Genomic DNA, 27,065 nt, shown 5'->3' on the forward strand with positions numbered 1-27,065 from the left:
CTGTTTAAGGTTCCTATGAGCACATTTTCTTCAGTTTTACATTAGACCAGGTAAGCTAAGCCTGTTTAATAACAAGGTCAAAGAACACAGGTCTTCCTCCACCCCAAAACAACCTCCTACTTTGTCCTCCACTCACAGTTTCATGGGTAAACATCCATCACATCCATTGTGAAGATTCGACTGCCTCCGGTTTCAGTCAACCCAGGTTCTTTGCCTGAACAATGTAGTGTTCTCAATTTTAGACTTCTGTATTAATAAAAAAGACTCATTTTCAGTACTGGACTCTTATAAACAACAATGTGAGATGGCTAATCTGTAACAACTGAAAAAAAATATTTTTAATTGAATTGCAAATAGCCTTTAAATTCAAGTGCTGATCTCTTTCACAAAACCATTTCACCACTCACACTCAGTGGATTAAAGATATAACTTAGCTTACATTGTTTTCTTTCAGCCCCTGAAAATGCTGGAGGCTTCACATCATTGAGACAGGATGAGACCAGCATCACTCTACAATGGGATCAAGTCAATGACAATGTCAGTTTCATCCTTCAATATAATGAAATGCAGTTAAATGTAGCTGCACCAGCTGGAAGTGGGCCACTAGCTCTGACAGTCACAAATCTCACTGCTGGAACTAGATACCTATTTACCCTCTTCTCTGTGTTTGAGAATGTCAGAAGCAGTGGAGTCAGCATTGCTGCAGTGACTGGTAAGTTTTCAATTTTGATGACATCTTAAATAAAATTAGTTTAAACATTTTCAGTTGGTGATGTTTTTGGAGAGCGCTGATGTAAGATCTTAGTGTTTCGCCATTGAGAAACTGTTAAATGCATTAATCTCAACAGTCTAAAGACCAATAGAATTTCTTTAGTTAGACAAAGTAAGTCAAAACTTTTCAAATCTCATTGTTTTTCTTAGCTCCTGAAAATGCAGAAGGCTTCAGAGCATCAGAACAAAATGAGACCAGCATCACTCTGCAGTGGAATAAAGTCAACAACAGCATCAGCTTTGTTCTCCAGTTTAATGGCACAGAGACAAACATCAGTGCACCAGATGGAGATGGACCAGTGAACCATACAGTCACATCTCTCTCTGCTGGAACGAAACACACATTCATGCTCTTTTCTGTGTTTGAGAACATCAGAAGCAGTGGAGTACAACTTACAGCTGTCACCGGTAAGATGTCTAACAAAATACTTGACTGGCTTAAACCAAGAACTTCTGTACAATGTTGTATTCTGCCCATGTAAAGCAATGTACATTTAAATGTAGCCATCTTAAATTTAGAGAGTTTTGTCAAAAAAATGCCAAAAATCATACACTAAGTAAACAAAGATGCTCAATCTCCAGACCGAAAAATGTGACCTAATTCAACGTTTTTATCATCAAGAGGTGGTATTCAAAGTTTTTGTTGTTTAGAAAATATGTCATCTAATGATTTAAACATTAAAATCCGAAAGTAGCTTTTCATCTGTATACAGAATTAAGCTTCAAAATGTTATGAATTTTTACATAGGACTGCAAAATATAAGTTTAACATATGTGGATTATTTTATCTTTGATACTGCAGTTTCAGTCTTCTTTAATTAGACAGGGTTTCAAGTAAACAATGTCTTCAGAACGGCTGCATCTTCTACATGCAGTTTGATAAATGTTATCGAAGAGAAGTTTCCAGTTACTATGCATGCAGGTCTTCTTGCTCCTTTCTTCATGGATGAAAAAATGCATAGCCTGCACAGAGTGTCAGATTGTAGAAAGAAAGTTTCAAATTAAGGCAGCTTTGGTAGGTTCACGTTTTCAATTCATGGTCCTTCTGTGACTTAGGTCTTCCAGTTTAAAAATCATTGCTGACTAAAAGGCAGGAATATCTGTTAAAACAAAGAGAGGCACTCTAGACACATGGATAGAATATTGTGTTAAAAATTGACCGCCTCCAGTTGCAATCAACCCAGGTTCTTTGCCTGAACAATGTGGTCTTCTCAATTTCTGGACGTCTGTAGTATTAAAATGACTCTTGAAAGAGAAACTATATTTTTACTAATTTAATTTAAAAGGTAGAGGGTTGTTTACAGCTTCAGTATTGGACTCTCAGAAACAACAATGCGAGACAGGTAGATTTACGGATGCCAGAGAGTGTCCAACTCTTGGCCATGTCAGTTTATATGGATGAGCAACGCCTGCTCAAGATAAGTTGAATACCCCATGTTGTCTTCCGGGATCCACGTCACCATTAGACTTAGAGCTTGGCATCAAGGAAGATAAATGTCTGTGTGTTTATACATGCCAGACGTCCTTGGGTTTGTTTCCCTAGAACTGTCTTTCGCTGCAAAAGCCTGTTATCTCACAATCCGTAACAGTACCCCTGTTGCTGTGCCCAAAAGCAACATCATTACAAAACAGTTCGAATGCCTGTTAGCCCCTTTCAATGTGTGTGCATAATCAAAGCAGTTCCAAAGAAGTAGACTGCTCAAACATCAATGGAAACATTTATCAACAATCATAATGAAAAATTCACATTTAAACATTTATCACTAAAGACCACGGTCACAGCATTTATCTACAATTTAGGGTTCAACTTAATAAGGAAGGCCTGTTTTAGGTTCTGTTAAAGATTGGGTTTACCGGCCTGCTGTCACATGTCTATTGAAAACCCAACTTACCCCAGTTCCAGATTTGGCCGCAAGTGAGAAAACATTAATCAAGAGGTAGAACAGTTTAATATGCATATTTAATTCATAGAAATTAAATATGGAGACAGAGTTTACATTTACCAATCAAGATGATTTCACCGCGCGGTCGTGAAGTCTGTCTGAAGTAAGTTTTACCAAGACATTCCTTTTATCAACTTTATAGCTCCTCCTGCAAGCTCAGGGGAAGATGATTGACCCCCTCACCTTCGCCCCCCCCCCCTCAAGGGGGGGCAATAAACTCCATGTTTATCTTACGCTGGAGCAGGGAGAGACAGACACCACTCTGCTTGACTAAGATATTTTCTTAACAGTTCCTATGAGTATTCCTATTGCTCATAGCGTTCCTATTTTTTCAGTTTTACATTAGACCAGGTAAGCTAAGCCTGTTTACTAACAAGGTCAAAGAGCAAGCTCTTCCCCCACCCCAAAAAACCCTCCTACTTTGTCCTCCGCTCACTATTTTCATGGGTAAACATCTATCACATCCATTGTTAAGAATTGACTGCCTCCAGTTGCGGTCATCCCAGTTTCTTTGCCTGAATAATGTGGTGTTCTTAATTTTACACTCAAAATGCGCCTTAAAATGCCAAAGATTTCCGAGCATTAGAACAAGAAGAGACCAGTATCACTCTGAAATGGAATAAAGTGAACAACGTCAGCTTCATTCTCCAGTTTAATGGCACAGACATTTTTCAGTGCACCAGATGGAGATGGACCAGTAACTCACACAGTCCCATCTCTCACTGCTGGAGCTATTTACACATTCACACTCTTCTCTGTCTTTGAAAATGTTAAAAGCAGTGGAGAACACTTACAGCTGTCACTGGTAAGATGCTTCAAAGAATCCCTGTGTGGTTTTAAACAAGAATTTCTGTACAGTGTTGTGTTCCGCCCATGCCAGGCGATGCATGTGTAACAATTGCCATTTTAAATATAGCTAGAAAATTTTATGTAATAATCTTATAATAATATCTATTCATTTCATGCAAAAAATGTAAAATGAGCCTTTAGCAGTACCTTATTTGACAAACAATTAACTTTTAAGCTCAACAGGATCAGGTCAAGGACATTGTTTCTAGACACTGGGGTGAGTTTTTTTCCAGCAAAGACATGACTACATAGGTTAGGATCCCCTAATCAAGTTTTAGAATTACTAATTTATGAATCAAAACCGAATGACTCACAGATAATACAGCCTATTTCCATCGATTAATGACGACCCAGGCCTCATACAGTGTCATACAGAACCATACAGTCTCATCTCTCTCTGCTGGAATTAAATACACATTCATGCTCTTTTCTGTGTTTGCGAATGTGAGGAGCAGTGGAGCCCGCATTGCAGCAGCAACTAGTGAGAACCTTGGAGTAATCTTTCATTGCTAAAAGAAGATTTTTGTTAATAAAATCTATTTTAAACATGCAGTAGAGCTCAGATAAAACTGAAAACTGCCACCAGATTAAAACCTTTGGTCAGGTGACATCCTGCAACACAAATATTCCCATTAGCCATAACACCGTAATAAAGGATTGTTGTGCCGAGAAGAGAGGTGTGGATGTAGGGGGGGAGTGGTGTGGTGTGATGTTTGACCGGTTTTTCAGATATGGTTGTAGCCAATCAGAGTGAAGTCAACTAGGTCGAGCTCCACATCATTACCACACCCAACCTTTTTACTGAGGAGGGACATTTAGCCAGACAAAACGACAAGCTGACGTTATTTTTTTTTATATGAAATTCTCTGGATAATTTACATATGCAGCATTATCAACTACATTACATGAAATGCTGGTATAGTAGTGATTTGCTTGTAATTTAGATTGTTTTTCCCCCAGCTCCTTCAGATGCAAAAGGCTTCAGACCATCAGCACAAACTGAGACCAGCATTACTCTGCGGTGGAATAAAGTCAGCAGCAACACCAGCTTTGTTCTCCAGTTTAATGGCACAGAGACAAACATCAGTGCACCAGATGGAAATGGACCAGTGAACCATACAGTCTCATCTCTTACTGCTCGTACAAACTACACATTCACTCTCTTGTCTGTGTTTGAGAACATCAGAAGCCGTGGAGTCACAATCTCAGCCGCCACTGGTAAGACGAGCGTCATCCATCAGTTGCCATTTCACAATTGATTCTGTTTAGTGCTGATTCATTTATTAATGTTAGAATTTCAGAAGATTAAGGAAAATAATCTGAAATCACCCAAATATTTTTCTTTCTTTTCATGTCAACATAAACTAACCTTTGATTACACGATACTTGTCTGACCAACAAACAGGTCCAAGTGAGTAAATAACTTTTTTGTCTTTTCTTGCTTTAGAAATAAACATTTTCTTCTAGTTGCAGAGTTTAAGTTGATAATAATTATTTTAATGTGAAATGTGTATTTTGTCAACAGACTATGTTTTGGCAATAACCATGAGGGTAGAGCGTCCCAGCACAATGTCAGAATCTGAGATGGAAGATGCTTTGGTAGAGGTGAGACTAATATCCCTTTCTTTTTTAATTCAATTTGATATTTATTACTTCATTGACCTTACTGATGTATATGTGTGTTCTCACATCCAGCTCCTCAGAAAATATAACCTGCCACCACAGACTTCGCTGAAAGTTGTTTCTTCAAAACCATGATATGATTGAGTGGAGAAGTCATCAGCAACATTGCTGTGTTTCCGTTTCTTAACATATAATAAGCCGTTTCTTAAAATATAATAAGCTAATTCAGATCATTTACTAATTTTGAAAGTTTGGATGCCTGTCGTTTACAGTTTTTCTCAAGTGACATTTTAACTTTTTTTGTTAATCAAGACCTAAGTTAAGATTTTGTTATGTTTTCATAAGTCATGTAAATACATATTTTATGATTTTTTTTTTATTGCTTTTAAATAAAGATTTGGGGTTTGTTTGATTTTGAAACTGTATAATGACTGTATAATGATAAACACAAATCACTGGCCATAGCATGTAACTTTTGGACAGGCATAAACAGGTGCAGCCTCAGTAAGCACGTGTGATGTTCCCTACAGAAGAAGGGGAACATTGTCCACTCCTCTATCAGGGATGTTTTGACACAAGCTATATTTCCAGGGGTGTGTGATTGGGAGAATGAATGCATTCCCAGCAGCACTGCACTTAGCCTGGTTTTCTCATCCACTACATCGGGACAGTGGCAGGACAGGATAAATACCTCTTGATTCGCTAAACTTTTTTACACTGAAATCAGGGACATTTCCGGGGACAGCTTTTGCTGTCCCAGGATTTACAGGGTCTGTCCCTGTAAATCGGGGACGTCTGGTCACTCTACCTTAGATGATCTTACTGACCTGAAACAACTCCTTAACCTTTGCCTTGCGCTCCTTGATACAGTTTACAAAAAGAAATCCTTAACACTGTTCTTTGTTTTCTTCTGGCCAAGCTTGACATGTTACTCAGATGAAAGGATTGTGCCCCATCTATCGCTTTTAGACATATAATTGTTCAGTGTAAAAAATATGTAATCTGACTCTCGGCTGATGGATGTAGCGCCACCGAGTTCCACACGCTCTGCGGAACGAAGTCCATCTGAAGGTCTGGTTAAAAAATAATTTCATTGTGAATGAAAGGAATACATCTACTAAGCTGAACGGGCTGCCCTGAAAAAAAACATTTGTTATCTCTAACTCACCAATATTTCTGCTGTCCAACTACCTAAGGCAACCTTGATCTAATCTTGTGACCATTTTACTATTAAATAGTGTTTGTTTCCTCCTTCCTTTTCATGTGCCTGTTCCTGTATATATCACACTGTGTCTTATCTTTAATCACGAGAGCGTAAAGTGACATCCTATTCAACACAGCCAGCAACAGATGCATAAAATCACTGAATGTGCTTGCAGTTGGTTTCTGACTGCATTTTCAGGCAGTTCAGTTTTGGCCCTTTGTCGCCCCCTGTTGGGCCTTTCCAGGCAAGTCAATTGTGGTTGGGTTGTTTGTCTCTTGTTTTTCCCATTTCTTTTGTTTTAACCGTCCATTTACAAATATTTCTGAGTTGATTATTTAAAGCAGGTAGAGACTATCAGACAGCATAAAAGTTATCTATCGGATTAATTGACACGGAGGAATCTGGAGGTTGTAGGAAGTGGTTTACAATTCAATTTCAATAAAATTGTATTTATGTAGCCCCAATTCACAACACGTCATCTCAAGGCACTTTACAAAGTGAAATTGAATCAAATCATACTGACAAGATGATGGTATTGCTCCTCTCTGCCATTAACCTAAATTTTCCTGCCTACTGCCTGCTGTCTAAGAAAATAAATATGTTTTGCATCCCAGTGACAGTGCTCTTTCTGTGGATAGAGTCCAGCCAGCAGTGTACAACTTTATGTCTCCAAAATAAATTAGACTTTGGCTTTTGAGAACCAAAGACTCTGGCCCCTTTTTGTGGGTTGCAAACAAAATAATTGGGTATTAGAAAAAAACAGTATGTTTCTGAGTTTTCTGGGTCTCATTATCCCAGCATTAAGCAGATTGATAGAGCACAAAGCCTCCGCCAAGGCAACTCAACATAGGAACACGGACATAAGTTGTTTCCCAATTTTCATGCAAATATTGAGCAAACTTTTAAAATGTCAAAAAAAATTATAATTGGAGCGAATTAACCAGGCTACAGAAAGTATAATTTAATCAGGGGGTTGACATTATACATGGCTGTAATAAACATAAAGTAGAGGTTGCAAACTAGCATCAACCATACAGCTGAGAAAAATGGAGACAGGTTTTCACAAATGTGTTGCTATCGGGCAAGTTGTAGCTGTTAAGTCATGTCAACTAGCACTGCCGTAATTGATTCAAAGTCAAAGTATCTTTTTTAGCCTACCTTGGGAGACAGCTTCATCATACTACATCTTCAGTCGCTAATAAATCTTCAGTCGTTAATAAAATGATTCTCAATAAAATAATAAATAAGTAAATATTCAATAGCAACAACAATTCATAAATAACAGTTCAACTAAATGTTATATTAAAACAGCAAATCCATCAATTTTCTGACCTGCTTAATCCCTCATGGGGTCGCAGGGGTTGCTGGTGCCTAAAAATAAAACAATTCCAAGCACCACTGCCCTCCCAGTTTACTGCTATAGAACATGCGAGACTGGCTGCAGCTACATACAAGTCCTTGCCCTTCCTTTATTACTCTTCCCATCCCAAACTATGCGCTCATTAACATATTTTGATTAAAGTGGGATGAATGAGATTTAAATCTGTTATATTTGCATAAGAGTGTCCTGTACCCCCTATACTCTTTTAGGATACTACTATTCGTTCACAGACATTTATATCTACTTTACCTCAATGCAATAAATCCATTCCTCTGGGGATTACATAGAATCCCCTGCTGCTCCTACAGCTGACTGTAGGTACAAACCAAACAGCAGGTGGTGCTGTTTTCCCATTTAGCAAGATTTATTTAGAATGTTATCACAACCTTTATTTAAATGTGTTGCAATTGGGCTGTATTTTCTGGATTAAAAAAAAGGCTAGACTGTTCAGTGCCGTTAAGGAGGTGCCTGATGGGCCCCAAATTTGTTTTGCAACAGGCCTACAATCCCAACTATGCAGTCAAGGTCATTAAGGACTGTCTTCATGTAAAAAAGAACGTGAAGTCCTGGGAGTGATGGCAAGACCCCCACAGAGCCATGATCTCAACCTTATTGAGTGTGCCTGGGATTACATGTAGATATAGAGAGATTTGAGGAGGCCTTCATCCACAGAAGATCTGTGGTTGATGTTTTCTTGAAGACAAATTATTTGATTTAGTTCCATCTTCTGTTCATTCACTGCATTTTCTTAACTGATGAAAATAAACCATTAACACTTACACTGTTGAAAGCAAACTTGATTTACTGCATAATGCAGCTTGGCATCAGCCTGTAACGCTGATGAGGTATAATGGAAACTGTGGCGACGACTATGATATTTGTTTACCAGTAGGGGGGGCTCTCAATCTGATTTTTTCCCCATGAATGATTCTTTTATTGACCAGCATCACTCTGAAGTTGAAGAACTTCTGATTCAAATGTAAGATTGTCTCTAATAAATCTGAAATTAAACAAGTGAAATTTTATTGTTTTCACAGTTTATTTCACTTGATGCTTGTTTGAAAGAAAATTTTTAGTTTACAATTACTCCTAAATATTGGAATTCATGGACTATTTCAATTTTGGACCCCTGCATCATAACAGGTGGCTTTGTTTCCTCTGCAGAAGCTCTTTTTGAGAAGAACATATTAACTGTTTTAGCTACATTGAGTGCAGTTTGTAACTTTTGCCGCCGTTCTGAAACCTTGCACATTGCTGTTGATAATTCTTGAGCTGCTTGATGTTTCGTTTTTGCATGCACGTAGATGACTAGGTCATCTGCATACATTTGGCACTGGACATTGGATGGACAACTATCTGGGAGCTGGTTTATATATAAGCCTTCATAGTCAACACATTCTCACACCCTATTCATCATATATTGATGCTTGGTCAGGTTCCCTCAGCGTCACTAGTTGACGAACCCAGGTACCCCCCCCCCCCCGTCATTATTTGATGTGCAGGGTGCCCTCGTAGAATATTATAGCAATGCGGCCTACATTAAGCATTTAAGCAAAAACTGGGTTTACATGTATATTAAAGACATTTCTAGCGAGAAGTATGTATATTATTTTCTTAATCCTTAGTCAGGGAAGGTAGACAATCTTTCATTCATTAGTTTGGCTGAATATTTTTAAAGTGTTCTGTCTCAGAAAGAAGGAAGTGATGTTTCTACCTACGTAGGCACCCTGCACGTCAGCTTGTGACGCTGAGGGAACCTGACAAACCGTCAAGTAGGGAGTGAGAATGTGTTGAAATAGTAGGGGGGATAGGGCAGAGCCTTGAGGTAATCCTAAATCATTATCACCAGTTGGTGAGATGGAGTTCTTTACATTGAGACATTGACTTCTTTTAGTCAGGACAATTGTAGCTCCCTGGGAATCCTGCAGTCTGCTTATGTTTTTGTTTCAGCCATTAGCTTTTGTTCAGTATTTATTTCTATTTGTTTATTTTGTACCTGTTAGATTTACTTTCTGTTTGGTTACTTCTGTTGTTTTTTACTTCAGTAGTTCGGTTAGATCGTTATCTCTGCCTGCCCTCCCCAGTTTAGTTAGATCTCTCTCCTAGTATTTGGCCTGTTGTTCCTCCTTTATATAGTGTCAGTGCAGCCAGTTCCAATTATCAGGTCTCCTGCATGGTACCCTGGTTCTAGCTTTGTTCCTGTAACCCAGGGGTGTCAAACTCATTTCTACACTGGGCCACTTTGGCATCATGAAGTCTTAAAAGGGCCGGTTGCACGGGTATAGATGGTACTTTTGATTTCAGAATTTCATGTCAGTTCACATAGAAACATAAAAAAATGCACAGTAACAAAAAAGTAGCACCCTTAGGCCCAGTTTATACAGTTTATCTACAAAAAAGTTGATTCTGCATCACTTTTTTCTCTTTTTGTACATTTCTGGGTTGTTTAAATGTGTTGTGGGAAAACTGATATTTAATGGCAGGATGCTGTTACTACACATTTGAAAAAAAATGAAGATTTGCCCCAGCAAGCACAGTTTTAGCCACTTTATACAATTTAAAAAGGACATATGCCACTACTTTATGACATGTCATGCCTTTGTTGGTTCTTGAGGGCCGGATATACTTTGTTGATGGGCCGGATTCGGCCCGCGGGCCTTGAGTTTGACACATGTGCTGTAACCTATTTGTAAACCTTCATTTTCATTGGTTAATAAATCACTCTGATTGCAATATGCAGCTTCCCAGCTCTTGTCTGCACTTCGGTCCTGCAACAAACCTGACAATATCTGGTCTTTTATAATCAAAGCAATGTTTTGTCCATAGTCTTCACTCAAAGTCAATCTTATTACCAACACAAGCTGAACTCTGACTGGGCTTCCCCTTCAGACTGATGATGTTTGTGATGCTCAGTGTCTCATCTTGGGAATGAGCTGGAGACTCGCAGGCCAAAAGGGATAGTTGGGTTTCCCTCCTGGATTTGAAAGCCTGACAGTGGACGGACGAATCAACATCACAGAAGCATCACGAAACAGCGCTGTGGTTCTTAAAACGGTATAATGTCTAAAGGGTAATCATAGGAGTAAATAAAAAAAACTAAATAAAATTTGTGAAACATACTGTTTTACTTGCCAGTGGTACTAATTGCACAACAATGCAATCCAACAGGATGAAACCAAGAAGGATGCATTTTTAGATGGTATCAAGTTCTCTTTCAGTACATCCTCGTTCCTGTTCAAGTACAAGGTGGAAAAAATAAAAAAGAAACTTGCATTTTGCGTGGACTTCCTGCTTTGAAATGATAAAACTACACCCACTGGGAGCAACTCTAACCATATGCTTCTGCCAGACATTCATGTGTGTTTCTGCAGCTTTGCAGCGCAGAAAACCCAGCACTTTATTTACGTTCAGGATTTAATGGTAAGTCCCATCTATGAGAAACACATTGTTTGGTATTTAATCATTGGAAATGTCTTGCTAGCTTTGCAATATTCTTACAGGAAAATGAGTTAATAGTAATAAAATCAAACGGACACTTTAAAAAATTGCTTCTGGTATTTTCAGAAATACAAATCATGGATAAAATACTGCTCTTGGTCTTGATCACAGGTTTGTAACATTTTGCTTTGTTATTTATAAATCAGTTAAGTATGTATGAAGAAAATCTTTGTGTAGATTTTTTTTGTGTACATATGTAGGATGATAAACGTCTTAAAGCTTTGATAATTGGAGACAAGAAAAAACAACAAAGGATCTCTCAGCACTTACAATCAGCACTTACTGATAAGGGCTAGATAAATAAACTTGTCTTGCCTATTTTTCTTAAAGCTGAAACACCATCTTTTCTTATCTTTGACGGTTATTACATGAACTATGACGTGGGGACCTTAGAGGAACCTTTCAGTCAGGCTATTTAGACATTTGAATTAAAAGAAATATTGCACCAACTAAATAAAGTACAGAATTAAAAGAGTTTAAACCTTGATCAAAATCAGGGGTCAGATCGTTTGCTTTACACTTATTGATAAATGCTTCTGAAAGCTTAATATACATAAAATATTCATTTGTTGAATTTCTTGCTTTTGTCTTCCTCTGCCATCTGTATGTCACAACTTCAATTATATTGTGTTTCGGTAGCTCATCTCAGTGTTGCCTTCGCCCAAAGCCGTCAGTACTACTTTGTGAACGTGTCATTAAGTTGGTCCGACGCTCAGAGCGTCTGCAGACGTGACTACACTGACCTGGCCACCATAGAAACCACGGCAGATGTTGAGGCTGTTCTTGCCACTACATCAAACTACACAGGTCAGTTTTTAACTTTGCACACATTTAAGGACAAACTATTTCTGAAGCAAGAAAGCACAATATGTTATTATTTTTAAATCCACCAATTAATCAGAAGAATATCAAAAATTTAAGGGGCCATGTGTTTTTGCGACTCCTTTAAATAATGAACCTTTTCTTGTCAGCAGGCAAGGCTTGGATAGGCCTCTATGATGAGCTGTATAACAGCTGGAAATGGTCCCTAAATGACAGCAGTTTCTATGGTGTTGGAGAATACACATTCAGAAACTGGTTTCCTGGCTCACCCAACGATCTCTATGGACCACAGTTGTGTGTTAGACTCTTTACAGTGAGCGGTGACTCTTTGGGCAGATGGGACGACCGTCAGTGCTCGGACTTAAGAACGTTTGTGTGCTACAACGGTAGGTTTTTTTTTTTTTTTTTTTTTACACAAGTATAAGTAAATGTAAGGCTGGACAAGAATTCAATAACAACATATATCGATTGATAGACGTATATCGATGATAGAAAAAAAAAGGGTCAGTAAAAAGTTCAATAGAAGAACAGTTTTCCATCCTTTTGCATTCCTGGCATGTAGGTTAATATTACAGTCATTACATCCTCCCAACCAATCACAAACACTCTGTCACCAAGCTCCGCCTCCATCAAAGAGTTTAGACAACACATGTTCTTTTTTCTTTTTTTTTGTCCTGTCTGGCAATGTGGTAATAAGAATTGTCTTAATGCCAGAAAGAGCCCTACAGATTTTATCCTCACAAGTGGAGCATTATCGCTTTCGCCATAGTGCTCTGCTTGATTTATACAGTATATGTAAATAGTTTTATTGTGTTGGGAATAATTCATGTTTATGTGGACACTACATTGAGTAAGTAGAAGAGGAGAGAGAAATGAGAAGCAAAAAAAGAAAGGGAGAAAAGGTGAAAGAAAGAGGAGACAGTAGAGAGAGATTGACAAAACTTCATCAGTCTGCTTCATTACCTGCAAAGAGAAATGTAAAAAGAACAGCACAACCAATAGAACTACAGATACAATACAGCAACACCTTGATACCATCACTGAAGTTTATACAGTATTAATCAATACGAAATGTATAAAGTGGTAGCTGAAGATAAAAACTGATGAGTATGTAAGTAGCCGGATCCAAGTACTAAGCGGAGACTTAGTGCTTGGAAAGAACACACGTTCTTTTTAAAAAAACTTGCAGCTTTGGTAAAAGGCTTGAGTTTGAATTCAGTGTTTATGTGTTCTGTATCTAAAAACAGGTCATTATGCAACAGCATAAAGTGGCCAGGACTGCACATAAAATATATGTTTTGAATTTGTTGATAATTATCGATATCGATCAATATGATTTCTATTTTATCGATATGCTTGTTTTCTATATTGTCCTGCCCTAAGTAAATGCTTCCTTTATATATTAGTTCATCTAACATGTGGTGTTTGAGTGTGCAGAAAGCTGACTAATAAGCAGCTATGTATTTCAGGTACAATTGATGGCACACCGTCTTTTGTCTTGAGTAACATCTCACTGAACTGGACCGAAGCTCAGAGGTTCTGCAGGGAGAATTATGTTGATCTAGCCAGGTACCGTGACCATGAATCAGTACTAAACTTACATGACTTTTAGTGCATTTACTTCTGATAAAATCTAGTTCTCTGTACGCAGGCATTTGTCAAATATGATCTTTTAAACAAGTGATTATTCTTAAATCTTGTGTACATAAAAGCCATCACAGACATATTTACACCCCCCACTTTCTTCAAATCAGACGAAATGGGTGTCAATTACTTCGACTGCGTTTGTGCTGGCTTGTGCAGCAAAAATTGTCATTTGTGCTGCTATCATTATAAAAATATGAAGAAATGTTTCCACAGGTCATCATAAAATATGCAATTTAAAATACATGTATTTTAAATATAATTTAATATAATTTAAATACAACTTTTTTTCAAATATTTTACATTTTGAATATTTTATATTTAAAATATATATTTTGAAGTTTTATATTTTTGTATGGCAAAAATTCATTTCTACTAGTCATCAAAGGTCAACCAGCCCTCCCAGTTTCTTCAAATCAGATGAAATGTTTGTCAATTAACTCCGTTGGTGCTGGTTTGTGCAGCAAAAAATTTCCTTTGTGCTGCTTTGGCTTTAAAGTTATTAATAAAAAGGTTAATCATTTCAAAGTTCTTCAAAGGTCAGTGAACGTATTTCATGCTTAAACTGTGAATTTCACATAAATTATAAGTTGCTAACCTATGAATATGAATAATTTAATTTTAGCCTGGAAGAAGTTCAATTGAAACTTGGTATTATTTCGAATGAACAAAACAATCTTGGTGACCTGTATCTTAGCTTCTGATCACTAGATGGTGCTATTAGACAAACTGTACTTTTGAGATACAAAAATAAGAAAATAACCAAACATGTGCTGGGCATCTACTCAACCCTTGCCCTTTTGAGGTCAATGTTATGATCAACAGCAATCATCAACACTTCTTTTCAATACTTCATAGCAGTGCATCAAGGTAAGTATGTCCACTTGCACCTACAGTATATATATATATATATATATATATATATATATATATATATATATATATATATAGAGAGAGAGAGAGAGAGAGAGAGAGATAATAGTTTAACTCACAATGGAGAAATTCACTTCTGCATCTTAACCTTGGGGAGCAGTGGGCTGCCACTGTGCGGCACAATTGGGGGTTAAGGGTCTTGCTCAGGGACCCAGAATGGCAGCTTGTGGGAGTTGAACTCAGAACCTCTGGGACTGAAGCTCTGTGCTCTAACCACTAGGCCACCACTCACCCCCTCTGGATAGATATATAGATATACATATGTTGATTATAAATAAACATATATATAATGTGTTGATTTGTGTAATATGTGTGTTTATCTGCAATGGACTGGCGACCTGTCTAGGTGACCCCGCCTCTTGCCTGGAATGTTAGCTGGAGAGGCACCAGCACCCCTCCTGACTCCACTAGGGATAAGGCTGTTAAAAATGGATGGATGGATGGATGGATATATATGTGGAAGTATGTATATATGTGGAAGCACTGGGAGAAGACAGAGGAGTCTTTTTTTTTTTTTTTTTTACAGATTATCTGTAACATACTGTAATGCAATAAGACTTCTAATGTGGAGCTCCCATTTGAACGGTGGATGCATATGATTCCAGAGAGAGTCGCATACAAAAAGGATACGTTTAAAAAAGGGCATACACCATTTTGAAGAGAGGGACATGGACTCATGTTGTGAACCGGGGAATCTGGAATGAAATTAAAAGTTCTTGCACTTTTACATTTAAAAGAGCCAAGGTGTACCCCAACCAGTTTTTTGTCTTTCATAAAAAAATCAATCCTTCCATGCCCCACATTATTCAAACCGCTTAAGGCCAGCCACGTGACAGTCTGGAAGACTGCGTGCAGAAGTTAAAAAAGAACTTTGTGAAGATAGACTGCAGCCACATGTGTGGAGGGCATCACAGGCAGAAAAACTGATGGACTTTGGAGACTCTGAACCAAGTCATCTACCAAATTTAGCAACCATACGTAAAGTCAAACAAGAACAATATGAATCTGAAATGGCTCATAAAAACCCAATCTTGTCACTACAGGCAATAAAATGTAGTTGTTCCACAGTGGAAGTATTGGTGACATTGGATTAGACAAATTCTTCTGTCACTACTGGAGTCCTACCCAAATGATGATGTACCAGACAGAGAAACACCCTATTGTTGCTTTTAATGCAACTGGCACAGTTGTAAAAAAGCTTGCGAGGCCAAATGGCTTGTCTGGACACATCTTCCTGTATCAAGGAGTTTTAACAGGAAGCGACAACTCCCACGTCCCTGTGGTACAAATGCTGTCCGAGAGACATGATGTCCAGGCAATCACAAGATGGTTGTCAGAATGGATTCATGCTGGAGCACCAGTCCCAAAAGAGGTAATTTCAGATTTTTGTTTAGCTTTACTTGGTGCTTTAGTAAAGGCTTTAACACATCAGTCTGATTTGAAGAGCTATGTAAATGAGTGCTTTGGTGTTCTGCTTCAAAACAAATGCAGCAAACTGCCCCCATGCTTCATCCGAGTGGATGTGGCACAACTAATCAAAATGATTTCCCAGTGGGAATCTTTTGAGAAAAAAACCTCATCGGGTGAAAGATTTCTATGTGTGTTCAATAGCACAGCTGGTCAAGTCGCAATCTTTGGAGGAAGCAAAGGTCCTAATACGCAGCATTGCTTCTGCTCCATTAAGTGAGACAGAAGGTAATGACATTCATGGTAACCCCATCATGTCAGAAGTGTGCAAATCAAACCTTAAAAGCAAAATCGCAGATGACACTATATCCATTCCCAGGGAAGAGGAAGCAGAAGAGGTTGGATTGGATCAACGCACACAAATAAATACTAAATATTGAAGATGTGGGTGAGAGATATGTGTGAGGAGATTAAGTGCCACAGTGAAGTCAATGGTGACCGAGACAATATGCACTACCTACCTGAGCTTGTCCCACACCTAATAAGGTTGGGAGGATACCTACCTCTCTGGACTGGAGTAATGGTTCCCCTGTTTCACAGTGAAAAGCTCACTGCAACTTCACTTAATGTTGAAGCTGAGTTTAAGAACATTAAAGATGGCTTGTTCAAGCATGAGAATCTTCCCATTAGGGTTGATAAATTAATTTCACGTCATCTTGGCCTTATTGCGGGCAACATGAGAATCTGTTCTGCCAAAAAAATAAAAAAAGAAGCAGAGGCTGCCAAACAAGAAGAGGCAGTGAAGCTTTAGAATCCAATGAAAAGTTCTGTGGAACAAGAAATGGATGAAAACTGTTCTCAGGAATCCAACACAGAAGAAACAGCAGCAATGGAAAACTGGAGAGGCCTTGCAGTCACACCAAAGAAGAGGAAGTTGACATCCTACCTCTCCCCTTGTCCCGAGTGGCTACATTCTGATCCAGCTGTAAAACAGAAAAAAGTTAAGCTGGCGCTTTTAAAAAATGGAAATAATCAACAACCAATCAGAGTCGGAAAGGAAAGATACTGCGTCACCAACACCTGTGCCTTTGATGCAGTCTGTCAAGGTTTGTGCTGCGCTTTCTGTGACCGTGTTTCTGCTCAGAATGTGCTAAAAAGTACAGAGAAAAGTAAGTGTTCCAGCTTGTGAAAGATATTACCTCAAAGGGTGTCACTCCACATACCTATTCTTTGAGAGCTGAGATTCTGAGATCAATATTCAGCCCTGTTCAGTTGAATTCTGGTGTTCATCGTGTTGATGCACGGTGCCATGTGTCCACAGTTATTCAAAATACAATGACAGAAAATCCAAGTGTTCACTTCACAAGACAGTGCTCCTCCCAGTAGTGTACACTTTACATTCCAAATACAAGGAAAGTACCTTTCATTTCCATTGACTTGTCAGTCCTGTCATCTTCTGGCATAGCTTAGCTTCAGTCTTCTGTTGAACAAGGGCTCCACCTTGCAGCATCTCCATGCCTAAAACCAAAGTCCTGATACATGCCCAGCAGCATGTAAAACTGACATGTCTAGAAAAATCCTCTGTATGGGGACTGTTTGTCACAGTCACAGAGTGCGAGAACTTGTCTGGATTGACAGACCTTGGACAATTCTGTGCCACAACTGTGGAGCAAAGTGTCCCCAATCCCAAGCAGTTTTCCCTCAGTTAATTTCCATCAACCCTTCAACTTCAAGAACAGAGATTAACACTGAAAGCCATCATAGCATTTCAGGAGGGTCCAACGCCTGAAACAACTGGGCATTATGTGGCGTTTTGTAAGAGGTCCCCGGGCACCTGGGAAATGTACGATGACCTCAGAAAAGAAGTAACGACACCATCTGAAAAGACCAGCATATGCCCTCACGCTGTGCTCTACATAAAAGAATAATGGTCAGCTTTCTTGAACGAATGTGTTTTTTTGTTTTGTCAACTCAACTGTTGAGTTTTGTATTACATTTGAGAACCTAAGAAAGTTCAAAGTATTTGTTTTTGTTCAAAAGACACTTCCCTTTATTGTTCTAGTAGTTTTGTATTTTAGTAACTGGCATATTAGCATTTTTGTCCAATTGAATGCATAGTTTATTTTAAAAATGTATCAATTCAAGTTTATGTTTAGCTATCTTTCACATTAAATAAATCATAAATATCTTGCTCTAAACATAATAGTAAGATAAGTTAATGGGTTATGATGGTTGATAAAGGTCTTTCAACATGGATAACACCAAAAATAACATTTCCTGCACCAGAAGGGACACTTTGAGCGCTTGGTGACACAGAAAATAAAAGTTAAATGTAGTGTTCTTTATACTGTTGTGGAATGTTCTTCCCACAACGTAATAATTTGTACAAAGTCCTTCAAAAATTCTAAGTTCTTGGTAAGGCAGTTAAGAATATCCAACAGTAGTCAAAAAGTGAACAAAAGTAGCTGAGTTTCGGTCCAAGGTGGTTTATTGCAACAACACAAGACAACCACACATGAGATGCGTTACGGACAACATCTGATAACATACAGAAAGCGGTCTGCTTATATACATTCCCCGGGTCTTGGGGGCTCCTCCCCAAGCTCCACCTTTTTATTACGTATTTTCTATCACTTTTTCCACGGATATCTTTATTATTTTGTTACATATCGGTGGAAACTTCCCGAGGGTGCATATTTTTAAAAACACTTTATTGTTGTTGCCTCCTTCCAGATGGCCCCACCTCATTATGTTAACATCATTTGCAAAATGGCTCCCCATCATTATCTTCTTGCTGATAACAACACTTTATTACATTAACATCATGTGGCCATGCTAACCAGCTGCACATCGTTTCCTCTTCCTGGACCTTTACCATACATCTTTTGTTCACAATACAACATAATTTGATTTCTGATTATGATGTTTCCATGGTGCACCATGTATGTCTCCTTCTGCCCGGGCCTGTGTGCGTCTAACTCTCAACTTGACCTCAAGACTGACACACACATTTCCCTCAGATACATGTTAAGGCACACTTTTAATCATTGTGATAAGAATACATTCATTGTGAGATATGTAAGCACACCCTTTAACTAATGTGACAAGAAAATACAAGTACTATGAGAGGTTAATCTACTACAATACAAATTAATCTTTTATTGTAAAATGTTGTTGAAAATTCTGTGCTAAGAATTGTAAAGCAAGAAAATCAAGATAAATAAAAGTCATTTGTAAACAATTGTGGTCAGGTGTTGGTCATAACAGAATAAGTGAAGCTTTTCTGCTTTAAGTTTTCAGTCATATGTTCAAAGCAAAACCAGCACGCTTGACATCAAAAAGTTTAAACTGTAATTGATATCTTCAAATCCAAAGCTGCACAAACGAAAATTTTTGCTGCACAAACCAGCACAAACTAAGTCGAGTTAATTGACACCCATTTCGTCTGACTTGAAGAAGATGGGGGGGCTGGTTGACCTTTGATGACCTCTAGAAACATTTGTTTATATCTTTAAAATGATAGCGGCACAAACTAAAATATTTGCTGCACAAACCTGCACAAACGTAGCACAAACGTTTGACAGCAATTTTGTCTGCTTTGAAGAGGGTGGGGTGGGGGGGGGGGCAACTTCACTCAGGTATCTAACCTTTCTATTAATCGTTTTAGCCAGTCTTCTGTCCATCTCAGGTACACCCAGCAATTGCAGAGTCCTCTGAATATTTCTACTGATGACTGGACTCTGACTTCTACTCAAATCTGAGTTGGAAAAGTTGGAAAAATCTGTTGAGAGCACCGTCCCCTGCATTGCTCCTATGCTGCTGTTAATCAAAATATTTGATGCCCCGTCTAGATGAAGCCAGGATTGTCTGTGTAAGACAGACTTCCTGGTTGAACTGGGGATCCTGTCCAGATGAAGTGGACAACATTTGACCCCCCCCCCCCCCCACCCCCATGTTGATACCTTATTCAGCTCCATGTGGATATAGCCTTTGTCTCACAAGCTATGGCCTTATGATGGTGATAGAACTTTGATAAAACAGCTTTAATGAGGTGACTTTTCCTTATAGAAACTCTGATAATGATAAATACCAGTATTTCAAATGACGCTGCTTTGCTTTGTTACGTGACACCTCATTCCTGTACTGTCAGCTGTTCCTCAAAAGCCACACCCATCTTTAATACTTTAAAAGCACCAAAGGTTTCTAAAGGTGTTCCTTGCAGCTTTGAAGCTTATCAATGGCTTGTCCAGTTGTTAAATACATTGACATTGTTTAAATAAAGAAGATATTGTCAGGGATATTTTCTTTTCTCTCAAGCATTCACACATGGATTACAGGCTGATCCTCTTTGGGCTCACAGGTTTGTTTCTTTTTTTTATTCTGACTTCTTGTGGTGTTTTTTTGCTTATAGCCCTGATATTTGTGTACAAGGGAAAACTGAGAAAAAAGGCAAAGTAATAAAAAGTTAAAAAACAATTGTTAAAAATTCATCATTATGTTATCTATTTTGTGAAGTGCACCAGACCCTCCTGTTGCAGAACAACCACACTGGTGTTTTTTTTTTTGTTTGTTTTTTTTACTGACTTCCGCCTTATTTTTCAAAATATAACTGAGATCACTGTAGAAAAACACTTAAATTGTCACCACAAATTAAAGTATAGATTTGGCTTTTTCTGTGAGGCCGTGGGTTCTATGTTTTTTAGGAAGTGCTGGTAAGAGACTCGTTTCACTGTGGACACCTTTTTAACAACTTCACCTGAACCTGGTCTTCTGCTTTTTATTTTTCTGTGGACGTTCCTCCTTCCTAACTTGAAGGTAGGACATTGTTTATATCTGCATATAACCCTTTAAAAGATGAAGATAGTAATTCCAGTCAATCTAGAAATTGTAACAAAGGATGAACCAGTTTTGTTTATCCTGTTCCGGCCTGATTTTTAAAAGTAATGTCACTTAAGTAAGCAGTGTCTTTAAAACACATTAAAGTGTACATCCATTTAACTTTAATGTTGACTTACTAAGCAAATATATTAATCTATGGACTTTCCCTGATTGTTGACTTGAAGAAAGTTACAAAAACAGCTTGTAAATATTTATTAACATTTTCTTTTGGTAGTTTTGCTCCAGAACACTTTATTAGTGAAATTCTTTAGTGACTTTAAACCACAAAGTCCCTCCTCAGGAGAGCTGTAAGTTAAATTCAATTGTATTTACATAGCCTCCAATTCACAACACATGTCATCAAGGAACTTTACAAAGTCAAATTCAATCAAATCATTCAGACAGTTCGATCAAAATGTGTCCTGTTCATCAAGTAGATTGCATCAAGTCTTGACATGGAGCTTTCACTCCTCCTGAAAGTCTGTAGCGCCACAGGGACAGTCGTCTGCATTGTTGATGGCTTTGCAGCAATCCCTCATAATGAGCATGCATGAAGCGACAGTGGAGAGGAAAACTTCCCTTTAACAGGAAGACATTTCCAGCAGAACCAGAACCAGTGTGTGTTGCCATCTGCCACAAATTACTGTGGTTGGAGAAGACAGAGCAGAGACACAAAAAAAAGCACAGAAGCAGGAATGTTTTCAAGGTTATAGGGTGATGGCCCCCCTGGATGGTGTCACAGTTGTCCTGTATGGTTGAAAACACCAGAATGAAATTAATAGTTGATTACCACACCTCTTGGCTGATTCTTTGAGGTGGTAATTGCATTGGGAGTGACTCTAACTCTGAACAAAAATACACAGTTCTTATTAAGCTAGCTAGTTAGTTAAGCTAGTTCTATTAAGCTAGCTAGTTAACTCAGCTTGTCAAATGCATTTTCATTACATTTTGCTGACATTTTCAACTGTTGGAGAAAGGAACAAATGACAAAGGTGAATGTAGTACCTGTAATATAATACTGCAAAAGCTGAATGGGTTTCATTTCAGGGATGCTGCTCAGTGTCGCCTGTGCCCAAAGCCGTCAGTACTACTTTGTGAACACATCGCTGACATGGACTAATGCCCAGAGCATCTGCAGACGTGACTACGCTGATCTGGCCACCATTGAAAACCCAGCTGATGTTGATGCTTTTCTAAGGACCACCTCAAACTATGCAGGTGGGTTTTTAATTTGCAATAGTAACATTACACTTATTTCATTATTAGGGGAAGTCCCCTAATGTTACCATAAACATGTTTCATTACAGCTTGTTTTATATAATTACCATGTTTTTATTTAGGCAAGGCTTGGATAGGTCTCTATGATGACCGTATTAACAGCTGGAAATGGTCCCTAAATGACACCAGCTTCTATGGTCCTGGAGAATACACCTTTAGGAACTGGGATATTGGCCAGCCTGATGATCGTTCAGGACAGCAGCACTGTACTAGAATCCTTGGATCCAGCGATAACCCTATTGGCAGATGGGATGACTCTCAGTGCACGTTTGTGTCGCGGTTTGTGTGCTATAATGGTACGTTTTGTATAACCTGAGTAAAGACTTTAAGTATGAAATTAGATTATTTCCTTTTAGTTGTATTTATATTTTGTCTATATATTTACAGGTACAGTAGGTGGATCACCATCCTATGTTCTCAGTAGCATTTCACTAAACTGGACAGATGCGCAGATATTCTGCAGGGCCAATTATGTTGATCTGGCCAGGTAATAAGATGTTATGTTTGATGTTCTTAAGCAGAAATTCTACTTGGATAAAACTTTAGACTTGAGTTTTGTGCTTTAAATATGTTTTAAATATGTATTATTTCTTCATAGTTACTTTCTTTTTGTAATCTCTCATTCCTGCTTTGCTTTGGTGCTTAACACAGTGCATTGTTTATTTTTCTCAACTATGTTCCATTTACTTCCTGTTGCTGACTTGTTTCATTAGCCACATTCCTGTATTTCTGGTTTCTCTTGTGTTTTGTCATTCTCTGCTTCCCTTTGTTGATTAGTTGTCCGTCCGTCCGTCCGTTTTCTTCTGCTTATCCGGGGTCAGGGGTGGGGGTAGCAGCTTCAGTAGAGAGGCCCAGACGTCCTTCTCCCCAGCCACTTGGGCCAGCTCCTCTGGGGAAATCCCAAAGCGTTCCCAGGCCAGCCGAGAGACATAGTCCCTCCAGTGTGTCCCAGGTCTTTCCCTGGGTCTCCTTCCGGTGGGACGTGCCCGGAACACCTCACCAGGGAGGCGTCCAGGAGGCATCCTAACCAGATGCCCGAGCCACCTCAACTGGCTCCTCTTGACGTGGAGGAGCAGCGGCTCTACTCTGAGGATGACTGAGCTCCTCACCCTATCTCTAAGGGAGAGCCCAGACACACTATGGAGAAAACTAATTTTGGCCGCTTGTATCCTTTATTGGCTTGTGGGACTCTGGAATCAGCTGATGTGTACCGGCAGTCGAAGCGGCAGGCGGCTCGGTTGGTCGCCGAGGCAAAAACTTGGGTGTGGGAAGAGTTCGGAGAGGCCATGGAGAAAGACTTCCTTCTGTACGGCTTCGAAGCAATTCTGGTCCACTATCCGGCGTCTCAGGAGGGGGAAGCAGTGCAGTACCAACTCTGTTTATAGTGGGGGTGGTGTGCTGCTGACCTCGACTCGGGATGTCGGGCGTCGGTGGGCAGAATACTTCAAAGACCTCCTTAATCCCACCAACATATCTTTAATTGCGGAAGCAGAGCCTGAGGACTCTGGGTCGGGTTCTCCCATCTCTGGTGCTGATGTTGTCAAGGTTGTTAAAAAGCTCCTCGGTGGCAAGGCCCCAGGGTTGGATGAGATTCGCCCGGAGTACCTTAGGGCTCTGGATGTTGTGGGGCTGTGTTGGTTAACGCGGCTTTGCAGAAATGCATGGACATCGGGGCAGTTGCCCTGGATTGGCAGACTGGGGTGGTGGTCCCCCTATTTAAAAAGGGGGACCGGAGGGTGTGTTCCAACTACAGAGGAATCACACTCTTAAGCCTATCTGGTAAGGTCTATTCCGGGGTTCTGGAAAGGAGGGGCCATTGAATCTCGGATTCGGGAAGAGCAGTTTGGTTTTCTTTCTGGCCGTGGAACACTGGATCAGCTCTACACCCTCAGCAGGATCCAGGAGGGGGCATGGGAGTTTGCCCAGCCAGTCTACTTTGTGGATCTGGAGAAGGCATTCGACCGTGTCCCCTGAGGGATCCTGTGGGGGGTACTCCGGGAGTATGGAGTACCGGGCCCTTTAATAAGGGCTGTCAGGTCTCTGTACGACCGGTGTCAGAGTCTGGTCCGCATAGCTGGCAGTAGGTCGGACTCATTTCCGGTGAGAGTTAGACTCCGCCAAGATTGACCTTTGTCACCGATTCTGTTCATAACTTTTATGGACAGAATTTCTAGGCGCAGCCAAGGTGTTGAGGAGATCCGTTTTGGTGGCCTTAGGATTGCGTCTCTGCTATTCGCGGATGACGTGGTCCTATTGGCTTCATCAGGGCGTGATCTACAGCTCTCACTAGAGCGGTTCGCAGCCGAGTGTGAAGCGGCCGGGATGAAAATCAGTGCCTCCAAATCCGAGACCATGGTCTTGAACCGGAAAAGGGTAGAGTGCCTTCTCCAGGTTGGAGAGGATGTGCTGCCCCTAGTGGAGGAGTTCAAGTATCTTGGGGTCTTGTTCACAAATGAGGGGAAGATGGAGCGGAAGATAGACAGGCGGATTGGTGTGGCGTCTGCTGTGAAGCGGGCGCTGTACCGATCCGTTGTGGTGAAGAGAGAGCTGAGCCAAAAGGCGAAGCTCTCGATTTACCGGTCGATCTACGTTCCTACCCTCATCTATGGTCACGAGCTTTGGGTCGTGACCGAAAGAATGAGATCCCAGATACAAGCGATCGAAATGATTACTTGTCATTCCTCTGAATTGTTTTCTTTTTTCCTTCCTGTTCTCCTACAGTTGCTGCCTGTTGTTCATTACACTAATCTATGTTTCATCTAATAATCATATCCTCAATATGGTAGGAAACTGCCAACTGGTTTAAATTTTCTGTTTGGGTTTTTTAGTTTCTTCTGTTATGTCCCAAGTCATTCCCACATGGGCTTTTCTTCTGTTATAGTCCTCACTGCCTGTAAGTTTTAGATATTATTGTTCAGTTTCCTCCCGGTGTGGTGTGCCCAGGCAACCCGATACAAAAGCTAGAATCCTTGACAAAGCTGCACTGATTCCTGAGGTCAAGCCTCTTGTTTCTTTTTTTCCCTTTTCTTTTTTAAAAACTCTTGTTTCATGTGTTCTCTTCTCCCTGGCCTGCTCCCTGTCTTATAGTTGTGAATGACGGCTAGAGTCTGAAACTAGAGTCTAAACCCTTAGACTCTCACTATGTGCAGCCTGTTGTGACCTGTTGAGTCAGCACTTGAGTCCTCATTTCAGCAAACAATTACACTTCTGACTTCATTTATGTGATAGTATTTCCACCAAAGGATGTAGCACCCATATAAAACATTGTTTTATACTTTTTTCTTTTACAGAATTGAATAAGTCAAGAAGCCTGTGACAAAAACAAATATATAAATCAGTTTTGCTGATTTTTTACATAATTCGACTTTTTTTTTTACATCTGAGATTGTCAGGTTTGTTTATCGATGAACTCAGAACACACACACACAGGACAAAAGTTTGAGAGGTTTATTGAAAGGTGAATGATTGATGGATGAAGTAACCAGAGGTGCAGGAATACAGGGGCTCAGGTGAAGGCAGGAGCTGACGGCTTGGAGAGAGAGTTCAGCTAAGCTGGAAGGCTTGGCACTGAACCGAGTCTTCTCAGAGTGGCTAGTCAGGTTAGCAGAACTTGAGAGACACCAGGGCACAGAGCTGAGGTTCTCCAGGGCGGCTAGTCAGGTTAGCAGAACTTGAGAGACACCAGGGCACAGAGCTGAGTTTCTCCAGGGCGGCTAGTCAGGTTAGCAGAACTTGAGAGACACCAGGGCACAGAGCTGAGCTTCTCCAGGGCGGCTAGTCAGGTTAGCAGAACTCTGGAGACACCAGGACACAGAGCAGAACCTCTCCAGGAACAAACAGTGAAGGAACAGTCTTTAGAGTGACTGGCAGGACTAACCTTTACAACAGGAGCAAAACAAAGCTTCCAAGGCAAAACGGGAACTGGCATAGAGAGGTGTAGAATGATGATGGACCAGCACTAAAGTGAGGCAGAGGGAGGTTTAAATAGAAAGACTAACAGGTGAAATGCATCTGACTGAATAATTACTAACAGGTGTGACTGACTGCAAGGAGAGTGGAGTGAAGGCTGAGTGGAAGGGAAGGAGGAAACTAAAATTTAACAAATTAAAACCCAAACAAGGTGGAAAAACTGAGAATAGTAAACCAAAGCCGAATCAAAACTAAACCATGACAGAGATGAGACAATTTTTGTGATGTTTTAGGAGATTCTTTTATAGTTGTATAGCAAACTATATCACAAAGACCTATCCAGCAATTTTCTGTAATGGGCGGTTCTTTCCTTGTATTATGACTTTAATATGATTGTTTATAACTGTTTTCCTTCCCAGTATCCGAAATCAGACAGAGAATGAAATGATCAGAAGCCTAATAGGTGCCAGCTCTGCTTGGATTGGCCTCTATAGGGAAAAGCTGTGGTCTGATGGCAGTCCCTCTCTGTTTCGACACTGGGCAGATGGTCAGCCCAATGATCTGACTGGTGATCAATGTGTTGCTGGATCATTTAATGACTCTGGAAGATGGTTGGATGAAAGTTGCAGCCTGAGTTTGCCATTCATCTGTTACAAACCAAGTAATGTATCTTATTTATGTTGTTTTGCCATCCATAAATCTTCCATTATGTTACACAAGGTATACCAGATGAAGTGATTTCCCTACAACCCAGCTGCAGTGTCTAAGCACACCACATTGTATTAATTTTTACTTAGTCAGCTGGCTGCCCTGTCAGTAGTTGCTCCTCATAATGTCTCATACATTTGAGGTAAAATAAATCAACGTTATAAAACACAGACGCTGACAGAAATTTTTGAAAGTCACAGTTTGTATCACAACTCAA

The 27,065-nt window shown here is 39.7% G+C and overlaps 2 protein-coding genes across 2 annotated transcripts in view; both read left to right on the forward strand.

Annotated features, from left to right (window-relative positions):
- Window positions 1-27,065, forward strand: part of LOC105923925 (tenascin-X) — a 79,098-nt gene that overhangs the window by 32,463 nt on the left and 19,570 nt on the right. The window contains exons 14-15 of the mRNA XM_036146613.1: window positions 455-712; window positions 922-1,179. Of these exons, the coding sequence (XP_036002506.1) occupies window positions 455-712; window positions 922-1,179 (516 nt within the window). The remainder of the gene's footprint in view (window positions 1-454; window positions 713-921; window positions 1,180-27,065) is intronic.
- On the forward strand, window positions 20,098-22,740 carry LOC118565731 (perlucin-like). The gene is made up of 4 exons (XM_036146617.1): window positions 20,098-20,435; window positions 22,001-22,171; window positions 22,294-22,527; window positions 22,619-22,740. Exons 1-4 carry the CDS (start codon window positions 20,402-20,404, stop codon window positions 22,720-22,722), a joined length of 543 nt encoding a protein of 180 aa, XP_036002510.1. The 5' UTR covers window positions 20,098-20,401; the 3' UTR covers window positions 22,723-22,740.

This window comes from Fundulus heteroclitus, chromosome 14, assembly GCF_011125445.2.
Source record: "Fundulus heteroclitus isolate FHET01 chromosome 14, MU-UCD_Fhet_4.1, whole genome shotgun sequence".
NCBI lineage: Eukaryota > Metazoa > Chordata > Actinopteri > Cyprinodontiformes > Fundulidae > Fundulus > Fundulus heteroclitus.

Excerpts from the sequence above, each read along its gene's own strand:
- LOC118565731 (XM_036146617.1), top strand. The coding sequence starts at position 20,402 with ATGGATTACAGGCTGATCCTCTTTGGGCTCACAG. Across the intron at positions 20,436-22,000 it reads GATCCTCTTTGGGCTCACAG|GGATGCTGCTCAGTGTCGCC; the intron begins GTTTGTTTCTTT and ends GTTTCATTTCAG. Across the intron at positions 22,528-22,618 it reads GCGGTTTGTGTGCTATAATG|GTACAGTAGGTGGATCACCA; the intron begins GTACGTTTTGTA and ends ATATATTTACAG.